At 45.2% G+C, this 16,701-nt stretch overlaps 2 protein-coding genes across 5 annotated transcripts in view; one reads left to right on the top strand and one right to left on the bottom strand.

Annotated features, from left to right (window-relative positions):
- ZNF277 (zinc finger protein 277) overlaps positions 1 to 6,784 on the bottom strand; it is a gene marked incomplete at its 5' end in the record, with an annotated part of 56,543 nt that extends 49,759 nt beyond the window's left edge. The window contains one exon of the mRNA XM_082759120.1: positions 6,742 to 6,784. Coding sequence (XP_082615246.1) covers positions 6,742 to 6,784 — 43 coding nt within the window. The remainder of the gene's footprint in view (positions 1 to 6,741) is intronic.
- Positions 6,785 to 6,888: 104 nt separating this feature from the next.
- The window catches only part of DOCK4 (dedicator of cytokinesis 4), a 248,967-nt gene continuing 239,154 nt past the window's right edge, over positions 6,889 to 16,701 (top strand). For all 4 annotated transcript variants that reach the window (XR_014318362.1, XM_082770224.1, XM_082770223.1 and 1 more), the window contains exon 1: positions 6,889 to 7,195. Coding sequence is in view for 3 of the 4 variants with exons in the window: in XM_082770224.1 (XP_082626350.1) it covers positions 7,159 to 7,195 (37 nt within the window). In the remaining variant the exon portion in view is untranslated. The remainder of the gene's footprint in view (positions 7,196 to 16,701) is intronic.

Here is a 16,701-nt window from a genome sequence, read left to right as displayed (position 1 = left end):
CCTGAACCTCCCCTGGCACAACTTGAGGCCATTCCCTCTAGTCCTATCACTAGTTACCTGTGAGAAGACGCTGACCCCCAGCTCTCCACAGCTCCTTTCAGGCAGTTGCAGAGAGCAATGAGGTCTCCCCTGGGCCTCCTCTTCTCCAGACTAAACAACCCCAGCTCCCTCAGACACTCCTCACAGGACTCATGCTGCAGGCCCTTCATCAACTTCGCAGCCCTTCTTTACCGCAGGTAATGGAAGGTCTGGGCAGAGATTTCAGACAAGGTAAAGGCTTAGCATGCAAACAATTGGCTTAGCACACAAACAATGATCATGTTTAAGCTGTGCTGTGGTCCACGGGCACACGCTTAGATAGCCTGAAGCAGCTTACTTCTCAGAGCTTGTCTCTGCACAGGGTGGCTGATACTTGGCAGTGTGCTCCTGAGTCAAAGCCTTACCTGACCTCTGAGCAGGTAAGAATTGGCTTGGATTACTGGATTTAAACACAGCTGTACCTCCACTAGTAAGCAGTTAAAGAAATTATACCTAACGAAGATAAGGGACATCCATTTTCTTCTTCATTGAAGCTATGAAAATTTTCTGAATTCAGAGAAAAACAAGTTGCAAGCCTTTACTGGGTATTTTTGGAGAATACAACATAGTCTATGCCTTGTGCTAATGGGAGTTACATATTCATGGCAAGGTGTGAAGACACCCCTTGTCTTTGGATAAAACTGCACATTTGTAACACATTTGTAAAATTATGTCAGGTTAACAGGCAGCTCAGATAGTATTACCAAGCAATGCAATCCTTTAATTATTTTATTAAGCCATAATTACGCATTTAAGAAAATACTTAGTTTCACTTGGATATTCACCTGTCATCAGTTCCAGAGTTGTAAGAAATGTCCTGTGGAAGGCTAAATAACTGCTACAATCTTATTGTAACAGCTGTGTGGAAGGTTTTCCCTTTTTACTATTCAAACACAGAAGCACATAAAAGATTATTTTACCAGTTGTAACTTTGTAATTTCCAATCCTCAATGTGACCTATGTGCTTATGAGGGAACCATTTCAAATTACTATGAGATTGCATTTTTAATTAAAAATCATAACAAATATGCTCTTAAAACATTTTTAGATAATACTGTTTTAGGAGATTCGTTCTTGTAATCACATTACAATAAACTGTGCTGCACTCACAACATTAATTAGCGAACCTATCCTCCAGGTATAATTACTAGTTGTTCTATTCACAATGATTAACCTGCATCAAATCAAAATCCTTTAAGGAGCTTATAGCTAGTGCCTACTGGCAAAAGGACTCTCTTCTTCTCTTCAAAATGTGTGGCACAGTGGAAACACCAGGTTTTGAAATTCTGAACTGAATGCATAGGTTTAACTTAAAAAACAGACTGGCTGGGTTTTAAGAAGGGCACCAAGAAGGATACCAAACTCTAAAACCATCAAGCAGATGTGGACAGATGTGGCTGGGCTGGGTGACCTACCTCCTACCAACCTAATATCTGAGGAACTCAGATGAATGAATAGGCAAGAAGTGACAGCTACACGCTTGGGGTAATGGCTGCTCTACCACCTTGTTGGGGTTTGTGCCCTCGACAGAAAGCAGCCATCAGCTCCCTGCTCACAAAACCACACGGCAGATGTTTGAAAACGAAGGAGGTAACTCAGTCACTCAGGGGTTGTTTGGGTAGCATGGGTAGTATAAAGATATGTGGACTGGGAGGTCATCTGGTTCATTAACATTTTGGTTAACTCAGTATAAAATAACAAATAACAGGGAAAGAGATGGATTACACGCAGGCACACAAACATTAATGAGCAGGTGATGACAGAGACAGTAACGAATACCAGAAGTCTTTGGTCACTACGGGAACTAAAGCCATTAATGGCACTACTCAGACCTAGCTTTGAAGAGATTCAACCTGTACTTTGTCACTGATAAGAAAGGAGAAACATGATCGTTGTACATACTATGGAATATTTGAGGGTGCTTGCAGAATGGAGTGAAACAGAAGGGACTTGTGGGATTATGCAAACATTTGGGATTATGGAAACACAGAGGAGGGGCAAGCAGCACAAAATGGGAAGGATCCGAGAGGAACAACCACAGGGAAATGCAGGGCGAGGGGAATGAAAAGGGAAATTGAGCTTAAAAAGGCTGCTGGTGGATACACTTCTCTGATGAATCCCTGAACCTAATCACCACTATCTAGCCTTTCTTCTTATTAAATTGTTTTCTTAACTATTTTTTGTGTAATTCACCCTTTATCCTATGTGCAATACTGCCCTGAAGTCCAAGTGCCCGCAACTGCACAACAGGCTGCAGGTTGCAGGGCCCAATGGTCCAAACACCAGCAACTAGAGAGATCATGGCATATTTTTATCTTCCTAGTAAATGTATACCTGTAAATATCATGGGTTTTTGAGTCATTTGCTAGCAAAGTTCAGTCTGACCTAGCCAGCAAGCAACCTGTGAGTATAAGCAGACCTGTACGTGGGAAGACAGGGCCTGAGTCAGTGGCTGGCAAGGTGCTCAAGGTCCAGGCACAGTCAGAGCCGAGGCCTGCAAGGGAGTCAAGACATTGAGGCTGAGCTCATATTTGAGGGATCTCTGACCGTGGGGTACTTGTGAGACAAATGTGGGTGCATGCCTCTGTTCTGGCAGCAAGCACCAAGATGGATTAGCTGGCGAGGAGGAGATCTGCACGCTGGTAAGAAGGTCGGAGCACAGATCATCAGACAGGGTTAGAGGTCAGGGCAATGTTCAAAGGACCCATGGATGTGGGTATGCTTCTGAAAGTGACAGCCGGGATGTGTGCTTTCGCTGGTGGACTTCAACCCCGATCCAATTTGTCACCCCAAATGGAACACAGGCGTACCCCAGCCCTTAACCTTTCATGTCTTAAGGATGGGCTTTAGGGCAGAGTGCTGCCACAGACACTGCTGCTGCTAACACTGCCCTCTCCACCTGGCTCTCCCAGGGTAAGGGGATCAGAGTGGAGGTCAGAGAGGCAGTCTCCTTTTTTTGAAGAGCCCAAAGTGGCCTGGGGCTACTGCCAAGGAGTCCCTTTTGTTGCTCCTCCAGCATTACAATGCACGCATGAGCTTTATCTCAGGTGCTCCACAGGACCATACCTTCCCACACAGCTTGGGGCAGCAACCGTGGAGGAAGCTGTCCTTACAGAGCTATTGTCAGAGCTAGCAGTAACCCAGGGAGGCAACTTAAACAGTGGGAAAAGAGAAACACTCGTCCAATCCCCTGCTCACTTTCCAGCTTCCAGAACAGAAGGGAAGCAGCAACGTGGAGGCCAAATCCCATCTTTAATTTTGCACATGGGAGCCAAGAAGTGCTTCACTTCCCCCACTCCCAGAAACTAAGTGCACTATTAAGCTCAGTAGGCAGGAGAGCTACAAAGAAAACTGTGGAGAATGGCTGGATTTCAGATAATTAAGAGGGGAGTTGTGTGAGAAATGGCCAGGCTTCACAGAGAACTGTGGGGGAGGATACTGGGACCTTTTGGGGAGTGAAATCTTGGAAGACCTGCAGGGCTGAGCTTACTGTATCAGTGATGCCGTAAGAGGCTGAAATGACCCAGGTAAGAGCATCAGAAATACCAAATTTGCTTATGGATATAACACAACTGGGACCAATGGGGAAGAAATAATAAAGGGAAGATTTATCTGGCAGGTGAGAAGGGTGGAGAAATGGAGGGATAATGACAGAGAAGAACAAGCACAGGAGAATGGAGAAGGTGGGCATAAAAAGAGTCAGTTGTATGTAAGTACTTTCTTGATCACTGCAGTGTATCTTCTTCTAAATTATATTCTTAACTTTTGTGTAATCTTACTCCGTCACACAGATGAGGGTGCTGCAAGGTCTAAGTGTAAGCAACTTGGTAAACAAACTTCAGGTTACTGGGCCTGCAGGTCTAGATGCCAGCAGCTGGAGTGCCTGAAATGCAAGAGTCTAAATGGCAGCAACTGGGAAGACCACAACCACAGTACTTGCAGGTCTAAATGTCAACAACTGGAGAGGCTGGACTGTACATGTGAGAGGTCCAAACATCAGCAACTTGAGGGACCAGGGTGTATGCACATTTCAACAGCATCATGAGAAGTGACAGAAGTGAGTAGAAGGAGACCATCATTTAGAAACACTGAGTCTGAGACGCTGTGTAACTGGCCCCTGGTTCAGGAATGGATGTTAAACAGACTTAGAGCCCATGCTGATATATAAGAGGTCTTTAAACATGAGGGTGCCTGAAAATCTAGAGAGGAATTGTGTATTTTCTCTAGTGAATGTCAGTCCTGATGAACCAGAAAGGAAGAACAAGACTGGGCTATCCGTATTGTTGTTTATGTGAGTGGTAGAGGTGTTTATGAGGATATGATCAAGGCATTGCTCTGTGGTTGCCTGTATGGCCAGCCATTTAATTTTCCTGTTCCTGCATGCCCCTCTTGAATGCATGCTCAGCCTTGCTACTGGCCAGACCTGCAGAAAGGAACAGCAGCAGCCACATCCATGAGCCACGAGAGGGAAAAATCTCTCAGGTCTGTAAATACACAGGACTGGCTTTCAGCAACCAGGAAAGAGGAATCCTTGGATCCCAGAGTCCATTGGATTGAGCAGCTCTTAACAAACAGAACTTAAAATAGAGCTGAAGAAATGATACTTATAGTATAAGAAACAAAACAACTTTCACTGAAGTATCCTCTAGGTAACAATGAAAATGAGTAGACATGTACGCGACCAGTCAAACTTCAGTTTTTCACAGTAAGCCAAATTCCTTTAAAACAGGACACAAGAGATAGATGTGGGATAGTAAGATGTGCTCTGACGTGGTTTGCTCTGGGAACATGGTACTGAAAAGCCTTTGAACACATTAAAACCCTAAGTAAGAAACTGTAACTTTCAGACTGCCTATGAATCTATGAAAGACACACTTCTGAAAAAAACAAAAATAAAAAAAAATCCATTGCCAGATGCTGTAAGAAATGTTGATATGTAGCTTAATTAATGTAGACTGAATAACTTGTACTGTGGACAGTGATATGTTTTTATAAGCCACTCAGTGACAGCTGCTGGAGTAAATTAACTAGAAAGTAACGCAGTTACTTTTTTTACTAGAAAGTAAAGCATTTATACAAGCGCAGGCTTTCCTATAAACAGGATATGGCAGGACAGGAAAAAGTATTTTATTTTCCTGTATTCTGTCTCCAAAGAAGTGACACCTTCTCAGGTGCACATGGAAGCACACCATTATGCCAGATGATGAACAGCTGTGTGGAAATGAAACTTGTGGAAGAGGAATTTTGCTCAGAGCCAGGGAAATGATAGTATTAATGTCAAGTATTTTCTTTGCCTACAGGCAGGGCTTTATACTACAAGATCTGTTTATTCTAAGTGACTGGACCATAAATGAATAATTTTGAAAAGGATGTTTCAGCTATTGGCTAGTTTTGTCTTTGTTCAAGGCAAGAAGAAAGACATGCTCCGAGCCTAATAAAAACATGCTGAAGACAGTCACGGCTAACATGACAGACAGCAATTAAAAGGCTGTGGCAGAATTTCATGACTCCCAGCCAACATGCTGGCAGCCCTCTCTCATGGAGAGGAAGATTGCTCGGACGTACATGGAAATCTATAGGCTGGGACAGAAGTTAATTCAGCCTGGCACCTACTATTTTGATTTTCAATCCTGACTTTTACGCATATTGTCATGTAGGGACTCCAAAGGATCTGCAACAGGATGTAAAGAGAGTTTGGGAATCCTGAGCAAAGTCACTGAATGGTCACTAATCCAATGTCTTTACACAAGTTACCTGGAAAAACCTGAAACTCACCTCACTGTCCCTAGTACCCCACAGCCCTACATGCAGTGTCACACAGATTTTGCACAGACAAAAGTGTTCGACCTTTTAACCAGTTAAACCAACACAGCTCTGCCTTTGTGTGCAGTTACACTAGTGTAGTCCTCTAGAAGTGATGGGCTTTTCATGTAGGTGAAGCTTATGCCAACACAATGCCACACAAATAAAGTAAGCACTGCTTTAACTAGCAGCACAATGAAAATGAGTTTTGTGAACAGAAGCAGGGGACATACTAGAGAAACACCACAGATGTCGCTTAAATTACTCTTTACCTGAGTTTGACAACTAAAAGAGGAACCAAACAGGCGCGCTCCAGACCTAGGTTTGAAGCTGCCTGCTTGGATGACTTCTTCCAACGTGTCTTTCACACTACGGGTGACTTAGAAATCCAACTTAATGCGAAAATAAAGGCTAAAAGACAACCTGAACTAGAACAACTTGTACTGCTTTCCTCTCTGAGTTGTGAAAACATTAAAACTGAATTTTTTGTTCAGCTGAAACCGCAACATCCCAGTTCAAAGCAACGATTTGACTGAAGGGCGGTGTTTTTGTTTTAAAGACAGATGAATTACTCGTGTCAGAGGTGTTGTGTACCCGGTGCGGCCCGCAGCACTGCACACTGCACCCCCTTTTTTCCCCTATTTTCCCGGTTTTCCCCCAGGACCACCCCACGCAACCCCCACTCCCGCACCCCCCTCGCAGCGCCCAGGTGCCTCCCGCAGCCCCCACCGGAGCCGGGGGGCTCGCTCCGCATCACCCACACCGACACGGAGCCAAACCCCGCCTGGACCACCCCGGCACCCCCAAACCCAGGCGGGTGCCCCCTTCACCCCCAGACCCCGGCGCTCCCCCCGCACTCACCTCCCCGCTCCGCCCGCCCGCCGGCCCCGCGGGGCGCCGCCATTTCGCCGCTCCCTCCCTCCCTCCACGCTCCGCCTCCCTCCCTGCCTCCCTCCCTCCCTCCCTCCCCCGGCGGCCGCGGGGCCGGCCGGGGCTCGTAGTCCGCTCCGTGCCGCCGGCGGCGAGGGGCGCGGCCGCGGCGAGGCACTACGTTGCCCGGCGTGCAGCGGGCCGGCGGCTATAAGTGGCTGGCGGCCGAGCGGCGGCTCCGGTCGGTCTGTCCGGCCCCCCGCCCGTCTGTCTGTCTGTCTGTCTGTCCGTCTGTCGGTGGGTCCGCAGGAACAATGCCCCAGCCGGCGGAGCCGGGCAGCCGCGGCTGAGCAGCAGCCCGCCAGGCGGAGCCGGCCGCCGCTCCGAGCGGGGAGCGCTGCCGCCGGCATGTGGATACCCACGGAGCACGAGAAGTACGGCGTGGGTGAGTGAGGGGCCGGGGGAACGGGAGCGCTGCCGGCCCCGCCGCGACACCTGCTCGCCCCCCGGGCACCGCTGCGAGCCGCCGGGAGGGCTCCCCCCGCTCCCCCCGCTCCCCGCCCCGCATTGTTCGCTCCGTGCCGAGCCCGGCCGCAACTTTGCCCCGGGGCAGGGCTGCGGAGCCCGCCGGGTCGCTTTGTGGCGGTGCGCGCCGCTTTTTTTTTATATATATTTTTTCTCCCCTTTTTTGGCACCGCCGTGCCGCTTCGTCCCGCACAATGGCCCCGCTTCGCCGAGCCGGGCTGTGCGGCAACTTGGGCGAGCTGCTGGACCAGCAGCAGCCCCGCCGGCTCGCCCAGGTGGGGCTGGGCTGCGGGACGCCCCCTGCCCGGGGCGAGCCGAGCCCTAAAAACCTCGCTGGGACCCCCCCGGGGCGGCTGGCAGGGGGTTAGCAGCCGAGCACCGCGAGCTGCAGCCCCCCCCCTCGGTGCGTTTGTTGTTGGGTTTTGTCTGCGTGCGCCTCTTTCTTTTGTTTTGCTTTTTTTATTTTATTTTTTTATTTCCGAGAGTAGCGCGCTATGTCCCAATTGCAGCGCTTTTTTCCCGCTTTGTGAGGGAAGCGCGACCGCCGAGCATCCCTTGTAACGCCACCGACGGGCACCCAGCAGCCTGCCCCTTGTCTGCCCGGCTGCCAGCATCTCCCCCAGCATCTCCCCCAGCATCTCCCCCGTTTGGCTGAGCCTTTCGGTGGGTGAGCGCCGTGGAGCTTTGTCCTGCTCTCCCCTCCTTTCCTCTCCCCTCCTCACTCGGGCTCAGCTTGTGCCGAGCGATCTCAGCCCGCTAAAGAGGTGCGCTCGCAGCTTCTCAGCAGCAAGCTTGCTTCGGATCGGCCAGAAAACATAAAACTGAAAGAATCCTCCTCGTCTGTGCAGATATCGTATAGTCACGAGTCGGTGCTTATTCCTGTTTAAATTCATTGCGTGGTTTTCTGCCATTCGCCTTCCAGAGGCTATTCAAGATGGTAACAAAAAGCCACTGTTCCCTTCGGGTCCGCTGTGCCCCTGGGACGGGGCGGCAGCGTGGTTCGCACCGCCACCGCGAAATGATGAAAAACGGGTCTGAAGTGGTTATTTTGGCTCAGGGGCTGTGTTTTACGCTGCATGCTCGCTCACCTGCACGATGAGTGCTATCTGCAAAATCTTCACACCCAACTACGGTGTCAGCTATTGTGCTGCCTGGCGGCAGTAGGGGAGGCTGGAGGAAGAGTTGTCTCTTGCTGTGTAATTCTTTAAACTTTGATTTATGAAAGCCACTTTACACAATCCTGCGTTTTGTACCAAAGATCTACTTTTGTATATTCCTTTTTAAAGTCGTGCCATTGCTGTGTTTCCAAGCAGTTTTTAAATAACTGTGTGTCTATCTGCCCTGGTAAAAGCGGGTGCATTATAAAACCCTTGGAGAATCCTGATTAGTTGTACCAAGCATATGTATCCTTTGTATGAAGAGCTCAGGGCTTGCATTAACATCAGACCTCATCTGCATTTTCAATCTGAATTTTGCAGCACATGCTGTGTGCTGCACATTTCTACTGTGACATGCCAAAATGGATGAATAACCAGGCAACAGCCACCTGGTTGCACTGAAGGGTTGCTGGTAGCCAGGTGGCTGTTGCTCGCTTGCACAGCCTGACTGATCCCCCCCTTTGAGGAGCAGTCAATGCAAGTAGCCATCTCTTCATTATTTTATTTTAAACTTTTGCCTGCTAGCTACCGATGATATATAATTGCTTTTTCTGAGAAGGCTGCTGTACTCCGAGTTCATTTATTCGTAGCATTCTGCTGTGATGACCATTGCACTTCGATGTGATGTTCTTTGTACTGCAATTTTGTGCGTTTCATTTCTAAGGCAGTAGATTTTGTCAGCTCTTTATTATCCCCCAGGATGCTAAATGTGAGGCACTGGAGCAGCTTGCCCAGAGAAGCTGTGGATGCCCCATCCCTGATGTGGTTCAAGGTCAGGTTGGATGAGGCCCTGGGCAACCTGACCCAGTGTGGGGCATCCCTGCCCGTGGCAGGGGGGTTGGAGGCAGGTGATCTTGAAGGTGCCTGCCAACCCGAGCCCTTCAGCAATTGAAGTAAGCATTGGAATAGAAGTGCTTCTGAGAAAGTTTGCTTTGTCTGGGTTTTGATATCTTTATTTGCCAAACAGAAGGCTAAACTTCTGTATTTCACTTTGATGTTGCATTTGCATTGAATTATCCCCTCAGCTGTTGTGTCAAACTAGTGACAGCATCACACAAAGCATCCACCAGCCAGTTACATGGGGCATGCAGCACGATGTGCCCTGATATAGGGGCAGGAGAGGTGAGCTTTTGTGGGTTTCTTGGATTGCTGTTAACGGTAGCTAAAACTGGTAGATGTCAAGTGGAGTTGGCTCAAATACATTGCATGCTGTTCTACACGGACTTGGAACATAACAGCACAATATTGTTTAGAACAATAACCAAATCCTTTGTTAAAATGAGTCATTTAAGACTGTAGCTGTGGATCCTCTGCAGACAGCAAACCAGCAAGTGCAGCTTTCAAAGTTGATTCTTGCTGCCTGGTGCAAACCAGAAACTTCTAGCTGTAATAAATTAAAAAAAAAAAAAAAAAAAAAAGAGAAAAAAAAAGAGAGAAATCACAAGAGTAAATGGATTTTTTTGTAGATGCTGTCTGTGGTTAGGCAGTCTGAATGTAAAGGATCGGTTTTTCTTTTTACCTCACCAGGTCTGCATACTGCTGTATTGTCTCTGCTCTTTGATTTACCTGCACCTTGTGGGATGCATTTATGCTCTCTGGAATGTAGGTGGCTTACCTTTGTATGGTAAGCACATCACTTGCCAAAATTTGTTGGGAAGGCATTTTTTAGATTCTAATGGAAAGATCAGAGAATAATTAAGCAGCTGCTGAATGCCTCGCCTAATTTATAGGTGGCACGTTGTTCCTGGTCCTGAAGTCATTCCATGTAGCATAATCTACCAATTTAGCTCAGAAGTTTAAATAGTGCTTGGTATTTTAGTGTGGTTAAGCTATAAATCTGGCTTCCCAAAGGGGTCTGAAGTGTGGCTATCTCCCATTTTATAAAGGGAAACGGAAGGATTAAATGACTTCGTGCTATAAGCTGAGGTTTATGGGAGGCATAAGCCAGGAGTGTATTAGTTGATCACAGGAGCTGTATTGATTGGCACACAGCAAAAGCCGAATCAGTTGGCTTGTGCCCCATTCCTCTGAGTTGCAGTTGGACAAGTCTCACTGGCAATCGTGTTGAAAGCTGCTGAGATATCTTTGTCCTCATGCTGCAGTCACTTTTTTTTTTGACTTTGAGGTTACATTACTGTAAATGAGCTTGTTGTTGAGCTAAACAAACCAACAAAGAAGAGCAAGACTGTGATGTGGCCACTGTCATGATGTATCTGTCATAAACATGCTAGGCATCTAGTATAAAGTGGTTTGTTTAACGAGTGCTTCATCAACTTCTCTTCCATCCCTCTCTAAGCAGTACAAACAATGCTCTTATTTCCCTTCTCTTATGTTGATCTTGCCTCACAGTTTTATGTGGAATTCAGTTTGCATTTTTGCCTTGTACTAATATGACTTCTAATAATGAACCTGCAGCAAGCTGCCTAAATCTCTATTGAGAGGTGAGCCCGGTGCTTGTTGGGGCTCATGAACCCCATCTGGCTAGGGAGCAGGTGGGGTGATCTTTGTCCTGTTACAGCATGGACTGTTTGGGGCTGCAGGGAGGTGAATGTGGGGTGGTATGAGGCATGGAGGCTGAACCTGGCAGGACATCCGTGTTCCCTCCACACCCCCGGGCAGTGGGAGCCCATTTCCATTTCATGAAATACTCCTTGAATTGTAGCTCTTCGAGATACAAGACTTGTGGGCCTTACATTGTCACAAAGGGTTTTGTACCGATTTAGGATAACAGTCAAATAAAAATGTCGTTTTACTGGTCTTCTACATAAGCAATAACTATCAGTATCTTCCAGAAATAAGTGATCTCAGCATACAGCTTTTGGACTAAAAGTAACTGCTTTCTGTTGGAGAGCAGAACCTAAAGGATAAGGTTTTAAAAGCCAGGTCATAAGACTAGCCCTAATTTAACTTGTGTGATTGTGAAATCAGTGAAATTGCATTGAAATAAGACTAACACAAGATTTATTTCTTTCAATGGCTTTTAATAGTTGCTTCCAAACACCTAGAGTCTTTGGTATGGGTGTAATCTGAATGTCCTTACCATCTCCTGAGGACAATGCAGAGCTGGTTGGTTCCTTAACACCGTCTTACATAGCTCCCATCAGAGTTTTCGTCTTTCCTGTTCACTGTGTATATGGAGCTACTAGGGAGGGGAAAATTTAAGACTGATGTTACGGTGCTGGCAGCTGTATACTGATGACACTGTCTTTTTCTTCCTGTTCAACTGTATTGAGCTTTTTGTCAGCATTCACCTTTTTCAGTGTTGGACTTGTGTGGCTACTAGCTGGGCAAGATTTAGCTAAAAGATAAGGGAGCAGTGGTGAATTAAATAATGCAAGGAGTGAAGGCTGGAGTCTGTAAATGCTTCTGGGAGCTCAGACAGCATGTGATGCAGTCACTAACTTCTCTGTCAAGGAGGCTATGATCTGTTATTTTACTATTATCATGCAGATAGTGGAAACCTCTTGCACTGCTGTGAGGTTGTCTCCCAGAACTGCCTTTTGAGACACCTTCTTGCTTCCCTAACCTGCAGCCAGGAAACAAAACCCCAATATAAAACAGGATTTCACGTTTACAGACTAGTTCAAGGTGAACATGTTTTTTACCACTTTCCATAGTTTCCAGCTCATTTGAGTGTAATTCACCGTGCAGGTTTTGGCCTATAAATTCTCTGTAATTTGAGTCTTGGGATGAAGGAATATCCTGAAGAGAGCACTTTGAGATCTTGGATCATTTGGGGTACTTGAATGGATGCAGGCACTGATGGAGCTTTCAGCAAAAACCTCTCACCCCCTGGGAGAAGTGCTGCTTCATTTCTTTAGGTTGAGCACGTGTGAGTGGTGTATGTGTGGGGTTTGTTTTATCGCTGCAGGATTGGTAGTTGATTCTGTGAAGGTACAGGGAAACCTAGATATGACCCCTCAAAGTCCTCTTGAGCCTGTCTTGGTGGTTTTGCAAAGAAGGGTAGAAATGCAAACGTCTTGCTTCACTCTCAGTCTGGAATTTTGTTTGTTATTGTATGTTTTTGCATGTCCTTTTGTGAGGAATTGGGAAAAAATGCTTTCTGAGGTGACCACTGTCTGATTTCCAGTTGGAAGCCAGATGTTCTCCCAGAGGGAGATACTGCTTTTGTTTTCTGGTTTGCATTGGTTGTAGGAAGGGTCTAGTGCTAATGTAATACCCAGGTTTAGTAGTTTTGAGGGACAATCAATAGAAACACAGGGACATATATGTCTAATTAGACATATGTCTAATATGTCTTTTGAGAGGCTTAGTCTGTGCTACTTTCTCAGGGCCTAGTCAACTCAGTCTCTTCTGAAGGATGTTTGGCAGCGTGGTCTTCAACATGCTGGTAACGGAGCATTTGTGACTTCTGTAGTCAGTGCTTAGCAATCCTACTGCTAGAAAGTTTTCAGCACTGGAGTACGGTTTTCCTCTGGCATATATCATTATGAGTATATGAAAATTTGCTGAGACTGTTTAATCTGTGAGCGAAATAGCTCCAGTTACTTCAGCCTTGCCTTGTAGGCCATGTTGGTCTTATCCTTGGCCTTAAGCTCTGTCCAAAACTGGACGGAGAAGCTGGGTCAGGCAGAGCAGGAGAACCTTTCTGTGTGCTCTCCAGGCACTGTGCCTGCCCGTCGCTCCCACTGTGCTATCTGTGCCTCTTGCAGCAGCACCACGCTGACTCACGTTCAGCTGGGAACCACAGAGCAGTCCTCCAGATCCTTTTCTGGGGTATGGCTGTCTAGACAGTCATTCCCCATCCCGTATTTGTCAGCTGATTACTTCTGCTCATGTGTGACACTTTGCATTTGTCCCCAGTGAACTGCGCCTTATTTTTTCCATACTATTTCTCCTGGTTTTCAGCCGTGCTGCCTCCCAAGTTTCCCTTCTCACATAAGCCTGTTGGAAGCACCTTGTCTGACAGCTTTGTTGTGAGAGACGCAGTTTAGGAACTGTGCTTGCTAACTGAAGCAGTGCTTGATGAGCAACTGAAAGATACTTGGATGCCACCAGGATTTGCCATTAGTTTTGGATCTTTGTATGTTTAAATGGAATGTTTTCTTCAGATCTTTGCAAAAACAAAAGACTGAGGTGATAGCTACTTTGTGTCTATCTTCTTAATGCATGTTTCTCGTTGTTCCGAACGTGTGTTACATTTTATGTAGTTTAAATAGGATGTGAGAAGTTGTCAACTGTGCTTTCTTAGGCACCTGAAATGTTTCTTTTGAAAATAATGCTGATCTAATTTCCAGATGCTCTGGGGTGGATGCAGGAGCTGCAAACAGTGCAGCTCTGAAAGTCACCTGTGATGGGGACAAGGAAAGAAGCTTGGATTTTGCACTTTGTAACACATTGTGCTTGTTGGTTTCTGCTTTCTTGAGTAAGAAAATAGGGTAGAATCTAATAAGAGTTTTGTAGGGATTTAAAAAAAAAAAAAAAAAAAGGCAGCTCTGGTAAGGGATGAGGCAAGAAGATGTGCTCTTGAAGGCATGTTAATACAAAGAAAACCCTGCTGATACAGATTGCATGTTTTGCCTTTCCCCAGTTAAGGAACCAAGTTGATTTTTTTCAGATTCACATGTGATATTTATCTATTTCTTTAATAATAACAGCTGGAATTATCATAACTGAAAGTAAGGAAGTCTTACTGGGGTCTCCAGTACTTTGAGTTTTGTTGTCTTGGTAGTTTGCATGTGGAAAAACACAACAGCAGAAAAAGGAATAAACCCCCGGTTTGGGTCATCAGTTTGCTGAACTCAGAATAAGGCATTTGAAGGATGACTTAACTTTATTTCAGTGTTGTTTGCATTACTGGATTTTGTCTGCTTTTGGCCTTGCAAGGCTCTGGGAGCAGGCGGTGGCTGATCTCATGCAGTCAGGAGGTAAATGCTGAGTTTGTGCTGCTTTTCTGGCAGCAGAGGAGGAACAGGGTGCCCTTCCTCAGTCACTGCTTGCTATTTCTCTGGTTTTTAGTAGTACTTGCACTGAACTTAAAACTTTTGAGATTGATTTAGAAATGAAAATGATTCATAATCATAAAGATCATGTGTATACTGACACCTCTTCAATAATTTGCATTGAATGTAAGTGAATCTATAGATGCTGGGGATAACTGGTAGGCACCAACTGCAGAATAGGGGCCTTCTGTGATAAGTTACTGTTTATTTTTTTATCAAAGCATTATTTTACTATCAAAAAGCATTAACTATTTAATGGGATAATGTTTCATGTCATGAGGTTGTAGTGCGAAAAGTAATTGATTACTCCCCAAAGCCTTGTTTCAACTTTCCTACAGAACAAACTAATGAGTGAAGGATGCACAAGATGCCTCATGGAGAAAGCTGTATTTCTGCTGCTTTGTTTTCTTCTATACATTAAATGCAAGTTAGCTGCAAAAATTGCATTACTTAACAATCATACAAACAGCAATTGGGCATTGATTCCTAGTAATGTGGAAGGCTATATAATTATGAAACCATTATTTTTCTATAAGGTAGAATTACTGTTTTTCTAGGTAATGTTCTTGGTGAAATCATATACATTTCTAAGGAAAAGTTCTCTGTAAAGGTGGTTATTTGATTTTTTTTTTTTTTTAAGTGTAATGTCTTTTAATTTTTTTTGAGAAAGAAAAAAGTAGCCTTGAGGAAACTGAAATGTCATCAGTGGCTGATAAAGGTACCTCTGATTCCATGGGCACAGTGGAGAGACACTCCCCGAAAGGAAACTATAGAGAAATCGTTTTTAGGTTGTAAGCGCTTAGTTCTGGTAAGTGATATTGGTAGCTTTCATAAAGGATAAAGTTGGCTAATATTTTGTCACTTAAAAGCATGTGCCAAGCTGCTTTTCTCACATCTGTTGGCTCTGTGAGGATAAGGAGCTTGACATGCAGCTTCTGCCTTTGCATGGGATTCAGAATTGCTCCTTTCTGGTGTTAATGTTATCCTCTCTAATTATGGCAAAGGAAGAAGAAATCTGAATATGTATTTTTGAAACAATTTACTGGCTAAGTGCTTGCAGAGCTGCAGTGTTATTCATGGTTAATAGTGGAAACTTCTTGAACATTCGTCACTTATCTGTCTCTTCCCTATTCCTTCACCTTCCCCCCCCTTCCCCAGCTTCCTTCCTTTTTTGGTCTGTAAAGCTTCAGACTTAAAGAAAAAAAAAAAAAAAGAGGAAATCCTAAGGTGGAAAACAACGGAAGATCACTGCTCTTCTATTTCAGTGTAAGAGCACATGTCAGTGCTGTAGAGAGGTCACTCCTTCAGCTATACTTGCTTCTCTTCCTCCACCCGCCCATACTGGAATGAAATTGAATAGCTAATTATAACTGAGGCCAAAATGCTGGGACTTCCTGATATCCTTTCTTCTGCTTGGGATAACAAAGGACCCAAAAGCTAAATCTCCTTTCTCGCTGGGCCAGCTGTAGCTCTGAGTGCTCAGCTGTGTCAAACAAACAGGCTTATTGCTGTCTCTTGCCAGGTTAAAGAGGTAAAGTAAGGGTAGAGATAACTGCCTGCACATACTTTGCCATTATATTAATCTTAGGAAGATGTGCTAATGATAGTGGTATGCATCCCAAGTTACACATTTTCCAGTTACTTACATAAGAAGAAAGTTAAATTTTGTACTTTTTTTTTTTTGCAAATCAGATTGGAAGACAAAATACTTACATATAGTCCTTTCTGCATGCAAGTTAGGCTTTTGTAATAATTCAACTATCCAAGGCCTTTTGAAAGATTTCTTACCACCAATTAATTACAAAAGAGTAGTAAAAGATGCCAAAAACAGATAATATTTTAGAATATTACAGACCTTTTCAAGAAAGTGTGTGGTATTCTTGCATGTCTGAGGTAACCGTTAGTTTAGAGTTTAATCCTCTTTGAAGGTTGTATTTTGAGATGTGCTGTGTTAAACAATATTCAGAGGAATGAGATAACAGGCTCCCCAAGTTCTGATTTAGGGTAGTATGGAAATCCCTCCTTCCACAGTCACCTGCAGAGTTAATGTTTTTTTTAGGTTGCCCTCTGTGGTTTCTTCTGGAAAACACTGTGGTTCTGTTTTGTGTTTTTTTCTTCCCCTGCTTAAATAAGTGGTAGCTTTTTCTCAAGCTATGCAATTATAATCTGCTCTAAGAAGCAGTATTTAAAGCTTGTTCCCTTGGTGAAGAGCATTGGCTTCCTAGCAGCGGGAAGGATGTGTGGGGTCAGTTCTGCTGCTGCTCCCTGTCTGTTGTTCAGCGTTAGACCACAGCCCCGGCTTTAGC

Source organism: Aythya marila, assembly GCF_965140915.1.
Source record: "Aythya marila genome assembly, chromosome: 1".
Lineage (NCBI taxonomy): Eukaryota > Metazoa > Chordata > Aves > Anseriformes > Anatidae > Aythya > Aythya marila.
This window is presented reverse-complemented; position numbering and strand designations above follow the sequence as displayed.